This window comes from Ranitomeya imitator, chromosome 2, assembly GCF_032444005.1.
Source record: "Ranitomeya imitator isolate aRanImi1 chromosome 2, aRanImi1.pri, whole genome shotgun sequence".
Classification (NCBI taxonomy): domain Eukaryota; kingdom Metazoa; phylum Chordata; class Amphibia; order Anura; family Dendrobatidae; genus Ranitomeya; species Ranitomeya imitator.
Window position 1 is genome coordinate 218467747 of NC_091283.1, and position 22148 is coordinate 218489894.

The following is a 22148-nucleotide window of genomic DNA, read 5'->3' on the forward strand; positions in this document are numbered from 1 at the left end:
CTTCAGACGGGCCCGGACATGTACTGGCTTAAGCAGTGGGACACGTCTGGCACTGCAGGATCTGAGTCCATGGTGGCGTAGTGTGTTACTTATGGTAGGCCTTGGTACATTGGTCCCAGCACTCTGCAGTTCATTCACTAGGTCCCCCCGCGTGGTTCTGGGATTTTTGCTCACCGTTCTTGTGATCATTCTGACCCCACGGGGTGGGATTTTGCGTGGAGCCCCAGATCGAGGGAGATTATCAGTGGTCTTGTATGTCTTCCATTTTCTAATTATTGCTCCCACTGTTGATTTCTTCACTCCAAGCTGGTTGGCTATTGCAGATTCAGTCTTCCCAGCCTGGTGCAGGGCTACAATTTTGTTTCTGGTGTCCTTTGACAGCTCTTTGGTCTTCACCATAGTGGAGTTTGGAGTCAGACTGTTTGAGGGTGTGCACAGGTGTCTTTTTATACTGATAACAAGTTTAAACAGGTGCCATTACTACAGGTAATGAGTGGAGGAAAGAGGAGACTCTTAAAGAAGAAGTTACAGGTCTGTGAGAACCAGAAATCTTGATTGTTTGTTTCTGACCAAATACTTATTTTCCACCATAATATGCAAATAAAATGTTAAAAAAACAGACAATGTGATTTTCTGGATTTTTTTTTCTCAGTTTGTCTCCCATAGTTGAGGTCTACCTATGATGTAAATTACAGACGCCTCTCATCTTTTTAAGTGGTGGAACTTGCACTATTGCTGACTGACTAAATACTTTTTTGCCCCACTGTATGTATGTACGTCGCGCTTAGCACAGCCACGTAGTACATAGCACAGCCACATAGTATATCACACAGCCACGTAGTATATAACACAGACAGCTACATAGTATATACCACAGCCATGCAGTATATAGCACAGCCACGTGGTATATAGCACAGCCGCATAGTATATAGCACAGCCACGTAGTATATAGCAGCCACATAGTAAATAGCAGCCACATAGTAAATAGCACAGCCCACGTAACACAGACAGCCACGTAGTATATAGCACAGCCACATAGTATATAGCAGCCACATAGTATATAGCAGCCATGTAGTATATAGCACAGCCCACGTAATATATAGCACAGCCCACGCAGTATATAACACAGGCCACGTAGTATATAACACAGCCCACGCAGTATATAACACTGCCCACATAGTATATAGCAGCCAGGCAGTATATAACACAGCCCACGTAATATATAGCACAGCTTACATAGTATATAAAAAAGGCCAAGTAGTATATAACACAGCCCATGCAGTATATAACACTGCCCACGTAGTATATAGCAGCCAGGCAGTATATAACACAGCCCACATAATATATAGCACAGCCCACATAGTATATAACACAGCCCACGCAGTATATAACACAGCCCACGTAGTATATAGCTGTGTGGGCATCATATCCCTGTTAAAAAAAAAGAATTAAAATAAAAAATATAGTTGTATAATCACCCTCCGTCGTCCACCGAAGCTGTCCCGACGCACGCGATGCGGCCGCCAGCTTCTGTTCCCAGAGATGCATTGTGAAATTACCCAGATGACTTAGCGGTCTCGCGAGACTGCTAAGTCATCTGGGTAATTTTGCAATGCATCTCTGGGAACGGAAGCTGGCGGCAGCATTGCGCGCATCGGTGGATGTCGGAAGGTGAGAATAGCACAATTTTTTTAAATTATTATTTTTAACATTATATCTTTTTACTATTAATGCTGCATAGGCAGCATCAATAGTAAAAAGTTGGTCCGGGATGGGGCGACACACTGGCACTGACTGGAGAGGGCACTGACTGGAGGAAAGTAGGGAGGGGCCAATTCGCAGCCGGACTAAGCCTGATTTCCGTTACAGACAGGCAGACAGATGAAAGTACCCCTTAGACGATTATATAGATAGATTTTGGAATAAAGCTTATTGGAGTGCAACCTCTTGGTGATTGGTGATTGATTTTTTACTACTTCCTGGGATGGCAGCCATGCACAGAGTGGACAGGTGAGCTGAAAAAGACTTTTTTATCTATCTCACTCTTCAAGTCCCTCTCTGCACGAGGTACCACATCCTGCCATACTATCCGCAAAAATCAGAAAGGCCTCTCTCTAAGACACTAATTGAGCAGTTTCTCAGGAAGGGTGAGAGCAGAGCCCAATCTAGCGACAACATGCTGGTGGTCAAGGACAAGAGGGATTTCCTTTTCTTGACCACCATACATGGTGATGGCAGCACCCCCACACCTGAACGAGGTACCACTATACAGGTCCACAAACCACATTGTGTACTGGAGTACAACAAGAACATGGGGGGGGTTGATCTCTCTGATCAAGTTCTCCAGCCGTATAGTGCCATGAAGAAAGCCAAGTTGTGGTACAAGAAGCTGGCTGTGCACATCATACAGATGGCAATGTACAACGCTTTTGTGCTATAACAATGTGCAGGCCAGACCGGTGCATTGTATCTTCAGTACTTCCTGAACTGAAGGTGCTTGTATCGTACAAGACCAGCATTTCGTTGGTGAGATCCCTCAAAATACAAAGAAAGGAAAGTCGCAAAAAAGGTGTAAAGTCTGTTACAAAAGGGAATACACAAGGATACCATTTGGTAATGCGACACATGCCCTTTCAAACCTGGCCTGTGTATAAAAGAATGCTTTAGACTGTACCACCATCCATGGACTACTAAATTCATTTCTGACTTACACAGCTCATGTATGACAACCTAACGTACACTATACAACTTACGTATGCCAACCTGATGTACACTGCACAACTCGCATATGCCAACCTGATGCACTCTACATCATTTATGTATATGCCGCCACATTATAATATTCAAATACTAGAAAAATACCAGATAAATTCCAATATAGGGTCACTTGTGGGGGGGGTGCTTCTACTGTTTATGCACATCAGGGTCTTTGCAAACGCGACGCATTTACCACAGATCATTCCATCAAAGTCTGCATTCCAAAACATCACTCCCTACCTTTCAAGTCCTGACGTGCGCTCAAACAGTAGTTTTTACCCACATATAGGGTATCAACATACTCAGGAGAAATTGCCCAACAGATTTTGATTTTAATTTTCTCCTATTACCCTTGTGAAAATAAAAAAATTGGGGCTAAAAGATAATTTTTGTGGAAAAAACTTTATTTTTTTATTTTTACAACGTTATAATTTTTTGTGAGGCACTTGGGGGTTCACGTTGCTCGTCACATATCTAAATAAATTCATTGAGGGGTCTAGTTTCCAAAATCGAGTCACTTGTAGTCGATTTCCAGGGGCTTTGCAAATGGGACATGACCTCGGCAGACCATTCCATCAAAGTCTGCATTCCAAAATGTCACTTCTTCCCTTCAACAGTGGTTTTCTCCCACATATGGAGTATCAGTGTACTCATTAGAAATTGCACAAGAAATTTTGGGGTCCATATTCTCCTGTTATTCTTGTGGGAAAAAATGGGGATAAAAGATAATTTTTGGGGAAAAATTAGATTTTTTTTATCTTCACGACTCGTGATAAACTTCTGTGAATCACATGGTGTCTGGTAATGATTCCAGAAAATTTTGCCATCAAAAATTCAAATGGCGCTCCTTCCCTTCCGAGTACTGACATGCGCTCAAACAGTGGTTTTCCCCCACATATGGAGTATCAGTATGTATTGCACTACAAATTTTGAGTTCTACTTTCTCCTGTTACCCTTGTGAAAATAAAAAATGGAGGCTAAAAGATAATTTTTTGTGAAAAAGATTAGATTATTTTATTTTCACGGCTCAATGTTATAATTTTCTGTTAGGCATTTGGAGGTTCACAGTGCTCATCACATATATGTAAATAACTTCCTGGGGGGGGTCTAGTTTCCAAAATGTGGGCACTTGGGAATTTTTACTGTTTTGGCAAATCAGCGGCTCTGTAAATGCAACATGATGCCAAAATCTGCATTCCAAAATGTCCTTCCTTCATTTCCGAGCCCTGATGGGCACCCAAACAGGGTTTTTTTCCCCACATATGGGGTATCAGGATACTTATCAGAAATTGTACAAAAATTTTGGAGTCCATTTTCTTCTGTTACCCACGTGAAAAATGTGATTTTTTTATTTTCATTGCTCTACATTTATAAACTTCTGTGAAGCACCTGAGGGTGCAAGTGCTCACCAAACATTTAAATAAGTTCCTTGAGGGGTCTAGTTTCCAAAGTGAGGTCACTTGTGGGGGTTTCTACCATTTAGCCATATCAGGAAATCTCCAAGCGCAACATGGCATCCCCTCTCAGTTCCAGCCAATTTTGCGTTCATAAAGTCAAATGTTGCTTCTTCATTTCCGAGCCTTGCTGTGCACTCAAACACGTTTTTTTCCTCACATATGGGGTATCGGCATTTTCAGGAGACATTACACTACAAATTTTGCGTCCATTATCTCCTGTTACTCTTGTGAAATAAAAAGAAAAGTGGGTGTAAATTAAAATTTTAGTGAAAAACAGTTGAATGCTAATTTTTCCTTCCACACTGCTTCAGTTCCTGTGAAACACCTGACGGATTAATTAACTTATTGAATGTGGGTTTTGAGCACCTTGAAGGGTGTAGGTTTTAAAATGGTGTCAGTTTTGGGTATTTTCTGTTATATTGGCCCCCCCAAACTCACTTCAAATGTGATGTGGTCCCTAAAAAAAATGGTTTTGCAAATTTTGTTAGAAAATGAGAAATTGCTGGTCAACGTTTAACTCTTATAACTTTTTAACAAAAAAAATTTGATTCAAATTTTTTTCTAATGTGAAGTAAACAAGTGGGACATGTTATTTATTAACTACTTTGTGTTAAATATCTCTCTTATTTAAGGGCAGAAGAATTCAAAATTAGAAAATTGCAAAATGTTCTACATTATCGACGAATTTCCATTTTTTCACAAATAAATGCAAGTCATATCAAAGAAATTTTTACCACTATCATGAAGTACAATATATACGAGAAAACATTCTCAAAATCAGTGGGATCCGTTGAAACATTCCAGAGTTATTACCTCATAAAGTGACAGTGGTCAGAATTGTACAATTTGGCTGGTCATGAAGGTGAAAACAGGCTTGGTGGGCAAAGGGGTTAAAAAAAGTCACAAATGTAAAGATAAATTTCATGAAAACAAGAAAAAGGCTCTAATCACCAAAAACGCAACAAAAAAACAGGTAGAAATGAAATAATGAGTGGTCACCAAACCTTCTATATTCCTACTCACTTTAATACTTTAAAACCAACTTTTAACCAAGTAACAGATTTAAGATCTTCTGACTTGAGATGAGCAAATAAATTAAAGTGGAATTTAATTGGACTCAAATTTTTAAAAAATATGCATTTGAAAAATGTGGATTTTTTTGTAATTCACTTCTGTGTACAGTAGATTCAGCAATATGGCTGTTTTTTTATTTGAACCATAAAAGGCTATTAAAAGGTTAAAAAAAAAAAACGAAAAAAATATTTCTACTGACTTCATGTAGACCTGTCTGGCCTCTCCACTCCTCACAACAACTTGTCCGTTCCTCACTAAATCTTCCTTCCCTCCCGCCACTTGGACTGGAATCCTCAGGCCTATCAAACTGAGCCAAGATTTCCAGTTTTTATGAGGCCCAGCACAGCTTTGCACATGCTCGAGGAAGGTTCTGACTCACATCATGACGTCACAAAGCCATTATCTTCCATACAGTTGTGCAAAAAGCAGGAAGTTCCGGCAATTCAAGTGTGAGTGCCGAGGGATCAGAAGATGCAGTGAAGGCCGAAAATGGGTGGCAGTGAGTAGCTGAGTGACCAGAGAAATGAGCGGTGAAGTGAGTATAAGGATTTCATTTTTTTTTACATATTACATTTTTTATCCTCAGAGGTCTGAGAGAATCCAGATCATAATAATAGACATTACATTTACATTTACAGAGAATAAGTTATCCTCTAATCGAATTTCCCGGAGAAAAAATGTGCAAACCAGCCATCTGCTCATTTCTACTCATGACATATTAATTTCTTCACTATTACTAAAATCAGAAAATACAGTATTAGCTGAGGTTTAGGAACTGGAGGTTAATTGATCTTGGGTTATGCTACATTGTATTACCTGTGTGTGTTCTCTGATGTGCCTTGAGATGTGAGCTCTTGGTGTACACCTTCATGCAACCTAAATAAAAACCACAGTACAAATCAATATTAAGTTTGAAAACAAAAGATGTTATTATAGTATTTCAAGCTATTACATTGCAATGTTATTGTTAATGCTGTTCATCAAAAATATCCCAGTGCACATAAAAGACATGTTAGAGTTAGACCATGGGACATGTTTGCTAAAGATATGATGAAACGTAATATCTAGTGTAGTACATCATCAAGTGACTGGTTGTTATTTACAGTTTTCAAAACTTATAAAGAATCATATAGATGGAGAGAGATCTAAAAAACCTGAAACTTAAGGTACCTTCACACTGAACAACTTTGTAACGATAACGATAGCGATCCGTGACGTTGCAGCGTCCTGGATAGCGATATCGTTGTGTTTGACACGCAGCAGCGATCAGGATCCTGCTGTGACATCGTTGGTCGGAGCTAGAAGGCCAGAACTTTATTTCGTCGCTGGATCTCCCGCAGACATCGCTGAATCGGCGTGTGTGACGCCGATTCAGCAATGACTTCACTGGTAACCAGGGTAAACATCGGGTTACTAAGCGCAGGGCCGCGCTTAGTAACCCGATGTTTACCCTGGTTACCAGTGTAAATGTAAAAATAAACAAACACTACATACTTACATTCCGGTGTCTGTCGCGTCCCCCGGCGTTCTGCTTCCCTGCACTGTGTCAGCGCCGGCTGGCCGTAAAGCAGAGCACAGCAGTGACGTCACCGCTCTGCTTTACGGCCGGCGCTTACACAGTGCAGGGAAGCAGAACGCCGGGGGACGCAACAAACACCGGAATGTAAGTATGTAGTGTTTGTTTTTTTTACATTTACACTGGTAACCAGGGTAAACATCGGGTTACTAAGGGCGGCCCTGCGCTTAGTAACCCGATGTTTACCCTGGTTACCCGGGGACTTCGGCATCGTTGGTCGCTGGAGAGCTGTCTGTGTGACAGCTCTCCAGCGACCACACAGCAACCCTGCAGCGATCGGCATCGTTGTCTGGATCACTGCAGCGTCGCTTAATGTGACGGTACCTTTACACTTTACAATGGCATTTGAGGGCCACTGGTCCATTACCGCCAGATTAAAAGTTAACATCACCCAATGAGTTACACTTTCTCCACCTTTAGAGATGTCTCCAATTTCATTTCCAACTACAATCCCACCCTTCACCCACAGTATACTGAGCTTCTTTGCTAATCAAGCGTTCCCGGGTGGATGCCGTTGGGGGAAGCTCAAAATCATACCATACATTAGCAGAGGTATTTATTATCTTGTCTCTACATTCATTGTGTAAGGAAAAATGGGAGGCCAATTTTGTTATTTCATGCTCCACTTTGAGGACGTTTCATTTTTGTCATAGCCTTTCTAGGGGAAATAGTTGAATTTCTTTAATAGAAATCTCTCTTAAATTGATTTGTGCTTAACATATACCCACTTATCTCCATGAATAATACCCCTATGTTTCAGAAAGATGCTTCAGAGGCTGCATCAGACCTTGGAGTTCTTTAGCATATCTGGTGAAGATGACCTATCGCCCACTTATGGTACACCAAAATAGTCTTCTGTCACATACACACTTGTCAGCACGTGAAGCGGGTGCACCTGCAATTGTTAATTTATCACCAATCAGTCAATCCAGCACTCAACCACTATAAACTGATCTGATTATAAATCGAACCTCAACACAGTCCACACTCCGGCTACACAACACGTTGCCACCACTCAACAAGGACGTGGGGTAATGAGTCCCCAAAATATGCTCATTACATATATATGCACGTGTCCTCTTCCTTCCCCCTGCAGGGAATGTTAACAAAAGTTTATGGAAGGGTAATATCTGTCCTTCCTCCTTCCCTGTAGCTGCCAGATTTTTCTTTGTTAAAAAGACAGATGGGGTTCTCCATCCTTCACTCACTTTCCAAGAACTAAAGAAAATCATCCTGGTTATTTTTAACCACTTTCCCACTTACCCACTTCCACTCATTCTCGACCTATATAATCAGCTTCTGGCGGCCAGGGTGTTTTAAAAACTTGATCTTAGAGGGGTTTACCTTGTCAGCAGAAGTGTTTAAGATGGACCCTGGGAAGGTGCAAGTCATAATCGATCGGGTTCAACCTCATGAGTTTAATGCTTTGAAGCGTTTTTCACCAACTATTACAGGAAATTTATCAAGGGTTTTCCTCAGATAGATAAACCTCTGACTGACTTTACACGTGAGGGGGAGAATCTCAAGGTTTAGTCTGCGGGTGCTATCAGGGCTTCTGAAAGATTATAAGAGTGTTTTATGTCTGTCCCATTTTAATCCAACCTGATCTCCAAGAATCATTCATTGAGGAGGAGGTGGATGCTTCGGAGATCGGAATTAGGGCAGTTTTATTTGCTCTTTGTTTTTACCTCACGCTGAATTTTCTTTTAACAGTCGAGTAAATCAGTCTACTGGTACCTCACCATTTTTCTGTAACGATGGTTTTCACCCCATTTTGGTGAATTTTTTAAGATTAGTTCTGAATGTCCTGGGCTGAAGGCACTGTACAGAGACTTGGGGATGTCTGGAGGGAGATTCAAAAGAATATTGGGACTGCTCAGACTCTCCAAAAATGGAAAGCTGATAGAACATATTTGATGGGTCCTGTTTTTAAGATTGGAGATAAGGTTTTTTTGTCATCTAGGAACATTAATCTTAAAGTGCCATAGTCAAAGTTGGGTCCAAAGTTTATTAGTCCATATGCGATACTAGAGGTGGGCAATCCTGTCGGATTTGGAATAAAGCTTCTTCCATCCCTTCACATCTCTAACGTGTTCCATAAATCTCTATCAAAGGAATTTGTCACTTCGGCATTTTCACCCTCATCCCCGCCTCCTCCGGTTTCAGTCGACGGTGGTTTAGAGTATGAGGTTCAGAGGGTTGTGGATTCTTGGAAGGTCCAGAATTCCTCCCAATACCTCATCCACTGGAGGGGATACGGACCACTGGATCACTGTTCTCCCTTTCTTCCCTTTGCATTTCCCCTTTTGTTTTTGTATGATAAACATGTTTACTTTCTTACCTCCTGTTTTCAATGTCTGGACAGATTCCTCATGATGACTTCTCAATAAAAAGTTTGAAACTAAATACATAGGTTTGCGTTGTATTAATTTTGAAGTTTCATATACCAGTCTTAAACCATACTTAGTTGTAGAACAACCGTAAAGAGGCACACAACTCTCAATAAATGTGGCATATCCCGTGCTGTACTACAGGCAGAAAGTTAAATCTATGCTTGCTGGGATCAGATGTAGACTAGAAGTATATTTTGCATCTGTCTTTATTCTTTACTAAGAATTAATCTGTCCTACACTTGCCTTATTTTACAAGTTAGCCAAGTTAACCCACTTTGCACATATATAAAGTAGGAGAAAACCTGTGACTTTTTATGCCTTAACAAAAATTTGAACGTTTACAACCATGTGTTTTCTGAAAAGAATTGTTCCTGAGGAATAAAAGTGATCAACTGAAATTTGCAAAAAAAGAGACCGGTCTTTCTAGTTTTCTTCTGCGTCATGTTGATGGAGGAGTCACAACACAGTAGTATATGGAAATATTTGCACCTGATATACTGTACAGTATTTACCAATTTGTCCTGGAGCATTCCCATTCTTCCAGGAGCTTCCTGAACTTTCTAGAAGAGCTGGCAGATATCACTAAAATGTATATGAGATATATTTTGGGTGAAATGTATGCATCGTATTTCAATCAGGTGTTGAACATCTTCCAACGCCAAACTAAAGAGGACTTTGATATAGGATCAGCTATTTCCGCAGCTACTATAGAAGAGAAAAGAGAGAGACCCACATTCACCTCTACCACATTCTACTCTACTAAACACAGCGGTGAAAAATTGATGCAAGATTAATTGTTTAGGTCAGTGTTTCCCAAACCCCGTCCTCACGGCCCCCAACACATCATGTTTCCAGGATGTCTGATTTGTATGAAAGATGAGACAATGAAGAGGCCGAGATGGGCCCAGGAGAACCAGTGTTAACACCGCTGTAAAGGTGCCGACACTGGAAGTACATACAAGTGTTGTTATTTTACTGAGGAAATATACTGATTGAGAAGAGGCTGCCTGAGTTGTGGACAACCCCCTTAAACCTGCATGTGACTCATGAGTATCATTACAACATGTTATTATATTTCCCTCTTTCTAATCCTAAAAGATCAGAGCAGCAGCAGGCATGTTTGACATCCATTTTTCCTGCAATACCGGTACAATGTCCACATGCTTATCTGTTTAAGAAAAAAGAGGAATGACACTTAAAAAACATTGGTTGTACTTCCTAAATTTTAACAATACAAATCTCTATTATAAAGCAAAAGTCAGGACACAACTAACAAAATATATGACAACGCACACATTGCTCCTAGGCCAAAACTTGACACTGAGATGCAATGCATCTAACCGTCATAAATGATAAATCATAGAGCCATGTAGATAAAATGAATGTCTGACATAGGTATAAACAATAAAGCGCGTGTGCACAGCTGTGAGAGGTGCTAAGGTAGGCTCCCACACCTTTGGAGTATATAAAGAAAAAAACCTTGCACTCAACTTAGATGCTCTGGTGAAATTTTAATGTAGTACTCATAAACGTTTCGGTCCAATATAGCAGGACCTTCATCAGTCCTCCGCGTCTGCTTCCTGGCACACTTCTCCTCTCACTCTATCAGTTGGGATTAGGTCCCTGAGTTTACGTTACTCCTCGTTCTCTAAGACGCAGTGTTCAGTGTGCACAGAGACACGGTTGTCTCTCCATTTATCTCTAAGTACGTTACTGATGAAGGTCCTGCTATATTGGACCGAAACGTTTATGAGTACTACATTAAAATTTCACCAGAGCATCTAAGTTGAGTGCAAGGTTTTTTTCTTTATATGACATAGGTATAAAGAGACACAAATGGTGTTAAATAGTATTCAATAATGAAAAAGGTGCAACACACAGGGAAAAATAATAATACATAACTAATGCAGTATCTAAAGGATCTAACAGTGGTGAGCAGTGACCCTGTGCAATAAAGTGCCAGGTGCTTAGTCTCCTGGGAAAATAGGTTCACACAGAAAGCATCATGTGAGAATGAGGACTCCATGCCTATCACCACAGGAGGTGGGCTCCTGAGGGGTAAGGCTCAATGACTAGGCTAGTGGCTTATATCCTGACTAGAGGTGCATGAATCTGATAAGATTCGAATGAAGCAGATCACCCATAGCTCACAGACATGGACCGCACATCCAAAGCTTATACAGTACTTGTGACATTATTGTTATAAACACTTTGCATGATTGCTTGCTAAAATCTTTAAAAAATGGCAAAAATTTGAAGTGTATCCACATCTCTGATTTGATCTAACATGGGGTCCCCTGAGCCCCCTCCCCTCATGATATCTCTGTCATCCTTGGGCCCTCTGTTGTGAATTCTGTTGTCGAACTCCCTCCTGTGGTCGTGAATGGTACTTCGGCGAGTTCTGTCTATGGGCTCCCTCTGGTGGCTGTGAGTGAAGCTGCTGCTTCTGAGGTTCCTTACACAGGTGACGTGGTTTATCCTTTGGTTGACTGCTCTATTTAACTCCTCTCAGATCGTTACTCCATGCCAGCTGTCAATGTTTTTGCATTGGTTCAGTTCGCTCCTGGATCTCTCTGGTGACCTGCCTTCTCCTGCAGAAGCTAAGTTCCTGATAGTCATTATTTGTTCATTGTTTTCTTGTCCAGCTGGTTTTCATGATTTTGTCTTGCTAGCTGGAAGCTCTGGGATGCAGAGTGGCCCCTCCGCACTGTGAGTCGGTGCGGAGGTCTTTTTTGCACACTCTGCGTGGTCTTTTGTAGGTTTTTGTGCTGATCGCAAAGTTACCTTTCCTATCCTCTGTCTATTTAGTAAGTCTGGCCTCCCTTTGCTGAAACCTGTTTCATTTCTGCGTTTGTGACTTTCATCTTTACTCACAGTCAATTTATGTGGGGGGCTTCCTTTACCTTTGGGGAATTTCTCTGAGGCAAGGTAGGCTTTATTTTCTATCTCTAGGGCTAGATAGTTCTTAGGCTGTGACGAGGCGCCTAGGTCTGGTCAGGAGCGCTCCACGGCTATTTCTATTGTGTGTGTTAGGATTAGGGCTTGCGGTCAGCAGAGCTCCCACATCCCAGAGCTCGTCCTGTATGAGGTTTAACTATCAGGTCATTCGGGGTGCTCCTAACCACCAGGTCATAACAGTACAGCTGGCCCAAAGTATTATTGCATCTCAATAGAGAGATAAGAGAACTTCTGAGACCATTTTTTTTCTTTGCACTGTGTTTTGTCTTTCTTTTCCCCTAGACCTTTGGGAGGTTCAGGACACAGGTGTAGATATGGACATTCAAGGTCTGTCCTCTTGTATGGATCATCTCTCTGCAAGGGTACAAAACATTCAAGATTTTGTGGTTAAGAATCCTATGTTAGAGCCTAAAATTCCTATTCCTGACTTATTTTCTGGGGATAGATCTAGGTTCTTGAATTTCAAAAATAATTGTAAACTGTTTCTAGCTTTGAAACCCCGCTCCTCTGGTGACCCCGTTCAACAGGTAAAAATCATTATTTCTTTGTTGCGTGGTGACCCTTAAGACTGGGCATTTTCCCTTGCGCCAGGAGATCCGGCATTGCGTAATGTTGATGCGTTTTTTCTGGCACTTGGATTGCTTTATGATGAACCAAATTCAGTGGATCAGGTAGAGAAAATCTTGCTGGCTTTGTGTCAGGGTCAGGATGAAGCGGAGGTGTACTGTCAGAAGTTTAGAAAGTGGTCTGTGCTTACTCAGTGGAATGAATGTGCCCTGGCGGCAATTTTCAGAAAGGGTCTTTCTGAAGCCCTTAAGGATGCCATGGTGGGATTTCCCATGCCTGCTGGTCTGAATGAGTCTATGTCTTTGGCCATTCAGATCGATCGGCGCATGCGTGAGCGCAAAGCTGTGCACCATCTGGCGGTATTCTCTGAGCATAGGCCTGAGCCTATGCAGTGTGATAGGACTTTGACCAGAGCTGAACGGCAAGAACACAGACATTGGAATGGGCTGTGTTTTTACTGTGGTGAATCCACTCATGCATTCTCCGATTGTCCTAAGCGCACTAAGCGGTTCGCTAGGTCTGCCACCATTGGTACGGTACAGTTTAAATTTCTTTTGTCCGTTGCTCTGATTTGCTCTCTGTCGTCCTATTCTGTAATGGCATTTGTGGATTCAGGCACTGCCCTGAATTTGATGGACTTGGAGTTTGCCAGGCGCTGTGGTTTTTTCTTGGAGCCCTTGCAGTATCCTATTCCATTGAGAGGAATTGATGCTACGCCTTTGGCCAAGAATAAGCCTCAGTCCTGGACTCAATTGACCATGTGCATGGCTCCTGCACATCAGGAGGATATTCGCTTTTTGGTGTTGCATAATCTGCATGATGTGGTCGTTTTGGGGTTGCCATGGCTACAGGTCCATAATCCAGTGTTGGATTGGAAATCTATGTCTGTGTCCAGCTGGGGTTGTCAGGGGGTACATGGTGATGTTCCATTGCTCTCAATTTCACCTTCCACTCCTTCTGAAGTCCCTGAGTTTTTATCAGATTACCGGGATGAATTTGAAGAGCCCAAATCTGGTGCCCTACCTCCTCATAGGGATTGCGACAGTGCTATTGATTTGATTCCTGGTAGTAAGTTTCCTAAGGGCCGTCTGTTTAATTTATCTGTGCCAGAGCACGCCGCTATGCAGAGTTATATAAAGGAATCCTTGGAGAAGGGTCATATTCGTCCGTCGTCGTCACCATTGGGAGCAGGGTTCTTTTTTGTGGCCAAGAAGGATGGTTCTTTGAGACCTTGTATTGATTACCGCCTTCTTAATAAAATCACAGTCACATTTCAGTATCCTTTGCCGCTGCTGTCTGATTTATTTGCTCGGATTAAGGGGGCTAGTTGGTTCACCAAGATAGATCTTCGTGGTGCGTATAATCTTGTGCGAATTAAACGGGGTTATGAATGGAAGATGGCATTTAATACGCCCGAGGGCCATTTTGAGTACCTGGTTATGCCATTCGGGCTTTCTAATGCTCCATCTGTGTTTCAGTCCTTTATGCATGACATCTTCCGAGAGTACCTGGATAGATTCATGATTGTATATTTGGATGACATTTTGGTCTTTTCGGATGATTGGGAATCTCATGTGAAGCAGGTCAGAATGGTGTTCCAGGTCCTTCGTGCGAATTCCTTGTTTGTGAAGGGGTCAAAGTGTCTCTTTGGAGTTCAGAAGGTTTCATTTTTGGGTTTTATTTTTTCCCCTTCTACTATCGAGATGGACCCTGTTAAAGTTCAGGCCATTTACGATTGGACTCAGCCGACATCTGTGAAGAGCTTGCAGAAGTTCCTGGGCTTTGCTAATTTTTATCGTCGCTTCATCGCTAACTTTTCCAGTGTTGCTAAGCCGTTGACTGATTTGACCAAGAAAGGTGCTGATGTGGTCAATTGGTCCTCTGCGGCTGTAGAGGCTTTTCAGGAGTTGAAGCGTCGTTTTGCTTCTGCCCCTGTGTTGTGCCAGCCAGATGTTTCGCTCCCTTTTCAGGTGGAAGTTGATGCTTCTGAAATTGGAGCAGGGGCTGTTTTGTCGCAAAGAAATTCTGATGGCTCGGTGATGAAACCCTGTGCCTTCTTTTCTAGAAAATTCTCGCCTGCTGAGCGCAATTATGATGTGGGCAATCGGGAGTTGTTGGCCATGAAGTGGGCATTCGAGGAGTGGTGACATTGGCTTGAAGGAGCTAAACATCGCGTGGTGGTCTTGACGGATCACAAGAATTTAACTTATCTCGAGTCTGCCAAACGGTTGAATCCTAGACAGGCTCGATGGTCGCTCTTTTTCTCCCGTTTTGATTTTGTGGTTTCATACCTTCCGGTATCTAAGAATGTGAAGGCTGACGCCCTGTCAAGGAGTTTTGTGCCTGACTCTCCGGGTGTTCCGGAGCCGGCGGGTATTCTTAAAGAAGGGGTAATTTTGTCTGCCATTTCCCCTGATTTGCGGCGTGTGCTGCAAAAGTTTCAGGCTGATAGACCTGACCGTTGTCCTACGGAGAAACTGTTTGTCCCTGATAGATGGACTAGTAGAGTTATCTCGGAGATTCATTGTTCAGTATTGGCTGGTCATCCTGGAATCTTTGGTACCAGAGATTTGGTGGCTAGATCCTTTTGGTGGCCTTCTTTGTCACGGGATGTGCGTTTTTTTTGTGCAGTCCTGTGGGATTTGTGCTCGGGCTAAGCCCTGCTGTTCTAGTGCCAGTGGGTTGCTTTTGCCCTTGCCGATCCCGAAGAGGCCCTGGACGCATATTTCCATGGATTTTATTTCTGATCTCCCTGTTTCTCAAAAGATGTCGGTCATTTGGGTAGTTTGTGATCGCTTCTCTAAGATGGTCCATTTGGTACCCTTGTCTAAATTGCCTTCCTCCTCTGAATTGGTGCCATTGTTTTTCCAGCATGTGGTTCGTTTGCATGGCATTCCAGAGAACATCGTCTCGGACAGAGGTTCCCAGTTTGTTTCGAGGTTTTGGCGGTCCTTTTGCGCTAAGATGGGCATTGATTTGTCTTTTTCTTCAGCTTTCCATCCTCAGACTAATGGCCAAACCGAACGAACTAATCAGATTTTGGAGACATATCTGAGATGCTTTGTTTCTGCTGATCAGGATGATTGGGTGTCTTTCTTGCCTTTGGCTGAGTTCGCCCTTAATAATCGGGCCAGCTCGGCTACTTTAGTTTCTCCTTTTTTCTGTAATTCTGGTTTCCATCCTCGTTTCTCTTCAGGGCAGGTTGAGCCTTCGGACTGTCCTGGTGTGGATGCAGTGGTGGACAGGTTGCAGCAGATTTGGACTCATGTGGTGGACAATTTGACATTGTCCCAGGAGAAGGCTCAACGTTTCGCTAACCGCCGGCGCTGTGTTGGTCCCCGACTTCGTGTTGGGGATTTGGTTTGGTTGTCATCTCGTCACGTTCCTATGAAGGTTTCCTCTCCTAAGTTTAAGCCTTGTTTCATTGGACCATATAAGATTTCTGAAGTTCTTAATCCTGTGTCATTTCGTTTGGATCTTCCAGCTTCTTTTGCCATCCATAATGTGTTCCATAGGTCGTTGTTGCGGAGATACGTGGCGCCTATGGTTCCCTCCGTTGATCCTCCTGCCCCGGTGTTGGTCGAGGGGGAGTTGGAGTATGTGGTGGAGAAGATTTTGGATTCTCGTGCTTCGAGACGGAAAATCCAGTACCTGGTCAAGTGGAAGGGTTATGGTCAGGAAGATAATTCCTGGGTTTTTGCCTCTGATGTTCATGCTGCCGATCTTGTTCGTGCCTTTCATTTGGCTCATCCTGATCGGCCTGGGGCCTCTGGTGAGGGTTTGGTGACCCCTCCTCAAGGGGGGGTACTGTTGTGAATTCTGTTGTCGAACTCCCTCCTGTGGTCGTGAATGGTACTTCGGCGAGTTCTGTCTATGGGCTCCTTCTGGTGGCTGTGAGAGAAGCTGCTGCTTCTGAGGTTCCTTACACAGGTGACGTGGTTTATCCTTTGGTTGACTGCTCTATTTAACTCCTCTCAGATCGTTACTACATGCCAGCTGTCAATGTTTTTGCATTGGTTCAGTTCGCTCCTGGATCTCTCTGGTGACCTGCCTTCTCCTGCAGAAGCTAAGTTCCTGATAGTCATTATTTGTTCATTGTTTTCTTGTCCAGCTGGTTTTCATGATTTTGTCTTGCTAGCTGGAAGCTCTGGGATGCAGAGTGGCCCCTCCGCACCGTGAGTCGGTGCGGAGGTCTTTTTTGCACACTCTGCGTGGTCTTTTGTAGGTTTTTGTGCTGATCGCAAAGTTACCTTTCCTATCCTCTGTCTATTTAGTAAGTCTGGCCTCCCTTTGCTGAAACCTGTTTCATTTCTGCGTTTGTGACTTTCATCTTTACTCACAGTCAATTTATGTGGGGGGCTTCCTTTACCTTTGGGGAATTTCTCTGAGGCAAGGTAGGCTTTATTTTCTATCTCTAGGGCTAGATAGTTCTTAGGCTGTGACGAGGCGCCAAGGTCTGGTCAGGAGCGCTCCACGGCTATTTCTATTGTGTGTGATAGGATTAGGGCTTGCGGTCAGCAGAGCTCCCACATCCCAGAGCTCGTCCTGTATGAGGTTTAACTATCAGGTCATTCCGGGTGCTCCTAACCACCAGGTCATAACAGCCCTCCTGCTCCATCCCCCGGCTCTCTGTGTCATATTCCAAGATCTGACGGCAGGTATCTGGCAACAACTGGACATTTTTCCTATTGGTTCCTTTTCAATACTCTGATAGACCCTATCACAGTGATCAAGGGAAAAAATTGTAAATAAAACACCCTTTGTCTCCTACTTAGTTCAATAAAAATTATAAAATATATAGTTTAACTTTTTCCATTTTTTGCAGTTATGGTTGGGGTTAGGGTTGTGTTAGGGTTAGGGTGGAGGTTGGGGTTAGGGTTGTTTTAGGGTTAGAGTTGGGATTGAGGTTTTGGTTAGGTTGTGTTAGGGTCAGAGTTGGAGATCTGGTTAGGGTTGTGCTTAAGGTTAGGGTTCGGGTTACAATTGGGTAAAAAAAATTATGACTATAGGTCGACTAGCTTTGAGTGCAAGTGTTCTCTACTCGAGTTTGCATCAGGTTCTCAGGTAGGGTTAGGGCTAAGGTTGTGTTAGGATTAGGGTTGGGGTTGTGGTTAGGGTTGTGTTAGGGGTTGAGGTTGGGGTTAGGGTTGTGTTGGGGTTGTGGATAGGGTTGTGGTTAGGGTGGGGTTTGTGGTTAAGTTTTAGAATTGGGTAAGGGCAAAAATGACGATATGATGACTAGTGTTGAGCACAAGTGCTCACTATTCGAGTTTGAGTCAGGTGCTCGGGTCCCCGTATGTTTTTTTGGGGGTGTCTAACAGCCACAAACCATGCAGGACAAGAACTCGAGAATATCACTCTGGCATCCGTGATATTCGGTGTATATCCGAGCACCCGATGCAAACTGGAGTAGCAAGCACTTAGGCTCAACACTAATGATGACATATTCAATATGACAACCTAATGTTAACAAATTCTGTGTTGTGCCTGTGGGTTCAAATTGCTCAATATACCCCTGGATAAAATCCTTGAGGGGTGTAGTTTCCAACATGGAGTCACTTGTGGGAGGATACCACCGTTTAGGCACATCAGGGGCTCTCCAAACACAACATGACGTCCGCTCTCAATTCCAGTCAATTTTCCATTCAAAAAGTCAAACGGTGCTGCTTCCCTACTGAGCCCTGCCATGCACCCAAACAGTGGATTTCTCCCACAAATGGCATATCAGCATGCTCAGGAGAAACTGCGCAACAATTTTTTTCATCCATTTTCTCTTGTTATCCTTGTGAAAATTAAAAAGTTTGCATCTAAAGTAAATTTTTTGTGAAAAAAAGTTGAATGTTCTTTTTTGTTTCCACATTGCTTTAGTTCTCTGAAGCAACTGAAGGTTTATACATTTCTTGAATGCGGTTTTGAGCACCTTGAGGGGTGCAGTTTTTAAAATGGTGTCACTTTTGGGTACTTTCTGCCATATAGGCCCCTCAAAGTCAGTTTGGATGTGATTTGATCCCTAAAAAAAGTTTTGTAAATTTTGTTGGAAAAATTAGAAATTACTGGTCAACTTTTAACCCTTATAACTTCCTAACAAAAAAAATGTTTACAAAATTGTGCTGGTATAAAGCAGACATGTGAGAAATGTTAGTTATTAACTATTATGTGTGATATGACTCTCTGATTTAATTTAAAAAATTTTGCCAAATATTTTTCAAAAATAAACGCAAGTCATATTGAATGCATTTTAGCACTATCATGAAGTACAGTTTGTCACGAAAAAACAATCACGGGGATCCGTTGAAGTTCCAGACTTATTACCACTTAAAGTGACAGTGGTCAGAATTGTAAAGTTTTACTTGTTCATTGAGGTCAAAATAGGCTCGGTCATTAAGGGGCTAAAGGTGCAGAATCAAACACCAACCACTGTTGATGCATTAGCGCAAATACCCAGGGAGTGACCTGATGCCCCACAGCACCCATACTACAACACAGAGCCCCATGGCTCCAGGTCAGCATCACAGTAACAATGGCTGACACATAGCTACGACACCAAGGGAACAGAGCTAAAAAACTCACCTTGATCTCAGAGCAAATATTGGCTGAACCCCTCTTGCTGTCTCCTGCTAATTAGAAACACTTGAGCCAAATAGGGAAAGTACAGGTCCAAGAAAAAAAAGGGGACAAAAAAAGAGAAAGCTTTCAACCTACATATTAGCCCCATATCTGCAGATTAATAGTGGTCCACCCATGACAGGTTAGTCTAGCTCAGGGGTCTCAAACTGCATTCCTCGAGGGCCTCAAACCATGCGTGTTTTCAAGATTTCCTTAGCATTGCACAAGGTGCTGGAATCATTCTCTGCTGGGGATTAAATTATCACCTGTGCAATAAAAGGAAATTCTGAAAACATGACCTGTTTGCAGCCCTCGAGGAATGCAGTTTGAGACCTCTGGTCTAGGTGTATATAAAGTATGTCTGACTATTGTGGCAATTCTTGGTCGAAAAGAAACCACAAAAAATAAAGCAATTTTCATCTTTCGGTGGCAAAGGATATAGGTCAGGACAGATCCTGGAAGAATCCTACATAGGTGCAGGAGTTTTGGTAACTATGCTATTTTGATATGATCAAATTCGGGAAATCATTATGGACCTTCAAGTGTTCAACCAGGTCAACGAAGGAATGGACAGTTTTAGGGTAAATGTTGGAATAGCAGTTGACGTATGATGGTGTAAGTTTCATTCCCAGGTAACTTAGTTGGGACTTGGTCTATTTAAAAGGAGAAATAGCTTTCAAGTGGGACAGTTTGTTTTCATCAAGAGAAATGTTGAGAGCTACGGATTTATCTAGATTACAGCAATTGTGAGGCCTGAGATGGAGGCTGTTGTAGTTTGGGAATGGACGTATGGGGTATATAGTGAAAGTATATCACATGCAAAAAAGTTTTGTTTATGTTGAACTCAGGCTACCTCAATTACCTCAATGTTTGGATCTGCCCTAAGGAGCATGTTGAGGCGTATGATGAAAAATGAATAGGAAGGGCAAGAGAGCGGCATCTCTGACCTGTACCTCTGCTTATAGGGAATGATGGGGAGGAGAATCCCACATACCAGGCTGTGTACAAGGTAAAGAACCATTGTAAGGAGTGGGGGCCTAAACCTCTTTTATGAAGAGTAAGGCTAGGTTCACACTAGCGTTGCGCCGCCCTGCGTCGGCGACGCAACGTGCGACGCACGTAAAAACGCGCGCAAACGCGCGCAAAAACGCGCGCGTTTTGCGACGCGTGCGTCGTTTTTGACGAAAATCGGACGCACAGAAAATGCTACAATGTAGCGTTTTCTTGCGTCCGACGCTAGCGTCGGAAACGACGCACGTGGCAAAAACGCCACCAAAACAACGCACGCGTCCCCTATGTTAAACATAGGTGCGCGTCGCCGCTGCGTCGCCGGCGCAACAGCGACGCACATTGGCGGAACGTCAATGTGAACGTAGCCTAACTGCGTATATTCACAAGGGATGGAGTCCAAGGCCTTGTTCCAGCAATAAGAACATGCCTCGTAAACCTTTTTCAGACGTAATATAAGCAAGGAGTATGGCTCTACTTTCGCTATTCCCTGACTGATGGCAATTCCTTGTCACGAATCCTGTTTGGTCCCTATGGATAAGGGAAGCTAGAAATGTGTTAAGGCGAGATGACAGAATTTTAGACGCGATTCTGAAATCCTGTGTGGGACGGTAGATGAGGTGGTTTATGTTGACAACACTTTATCTGTATTCTGTATTTCGGCTTTTTAAAAAGGGAGGCTCAAGGCAGCAGAAGTATTCTATTGTGCTGAAGGGCATTAAATATGTGTCAGATATGGACCTATGAGGGCAATATGCTTCTTATAAAAGGGGCTGAAAACACATCCAGTCTCGGGGTTTTGAATTTTTCAGTGTTTTAACAGCAACAATCACCTGGAGCCCTCCGAGTCCGGAATTACTTCTTAATTTCTATTGTTTTCTTCTTTTTGTAGTCGACAGGTGCAGAGTTGAATGAGAACTAGTAGTGTGATATTCTTACCATGAAACTGAATTACGTCTACATTTTTTTGCCTTTGAAAAATATCAATTAAATCTGTGAGTGGCTGAGTAGAATGCGTGTAACAAAGTGTGAGTCAGTCATCAATCTAAGTTGCTCAGTGCAAAGTTTAATCCAGAGCATATCGCAGAGGTAATTTGGCATCCTATTGTTCTGATAAGAAAAACGTGTAGAGCTTGTAGTTATAATAATGGAGGTTTTTTCCTTAAAAATAACCTGACAGGAGAATATATACTTTAACCCCTTAGTGACAGAGCCAATTTGGTACTTAATGACCGAGCCAATTTTTAGAATTCTGATCACTGTCACTTTATGAGGTTATAACTCTGGAACGCTTCAACATATCCCAATGATTCTGAGAATGTTTTTTCGTGACATATTGTACTTCATGATAGTGGTAACATTACTTTGATATAACTTGCATTTATTTATGAAAAAAACTGAAATTTGGCAAAAATGTAAAATATTTTTGTAATTTTTAAACTTATAATTTTTGTACACTTAAATCAGAGAGGGGTGTCACACAAAATAGTTAATAAATAACATTTCTCTCATGTCAACTTTACACCAGCGCAATTTTGGAAACATCATTTTTTTTTCTTAGGACGTTATAATTGTTAAAAGTTGACCAGAGATTTCTCATTTTTCCAGCAAAATTTACAAAACCATTTTTTTAAGGACCATCTCACATTTGAAGTGAGTTTGTGGGTCAATATAACAGAAAATACACAAAAGTGTCACCATTCTAAAAACTGCATCCCTCAAGGTGTGCAAAAACCACATTCAATAAGTTTT

General features: G+C 42.4%; 1 protein-coding gene across 1 annotated transcript in view; it reads right to left on the reverse strand.

Moving 5' to 3' along the window:
• LOC138662715 (Krueppel-like factor 5) overlaps positions 1-22148 on the reverse strand; it is a 134255-nt gene that overhangs the window by 32773 nt on the left and 79334 nt on the right. Inside the window, exon 3 of the mRNA XM_069748604.1 lies at positions 6105-6164. Within this exon, the coding sequence (XP_069604705.1) occupies positions 6105-6164 (60 nt within the window). The remainder of the gene's footprint in view (positions 1-6104; positions 6165-22148) is intronic.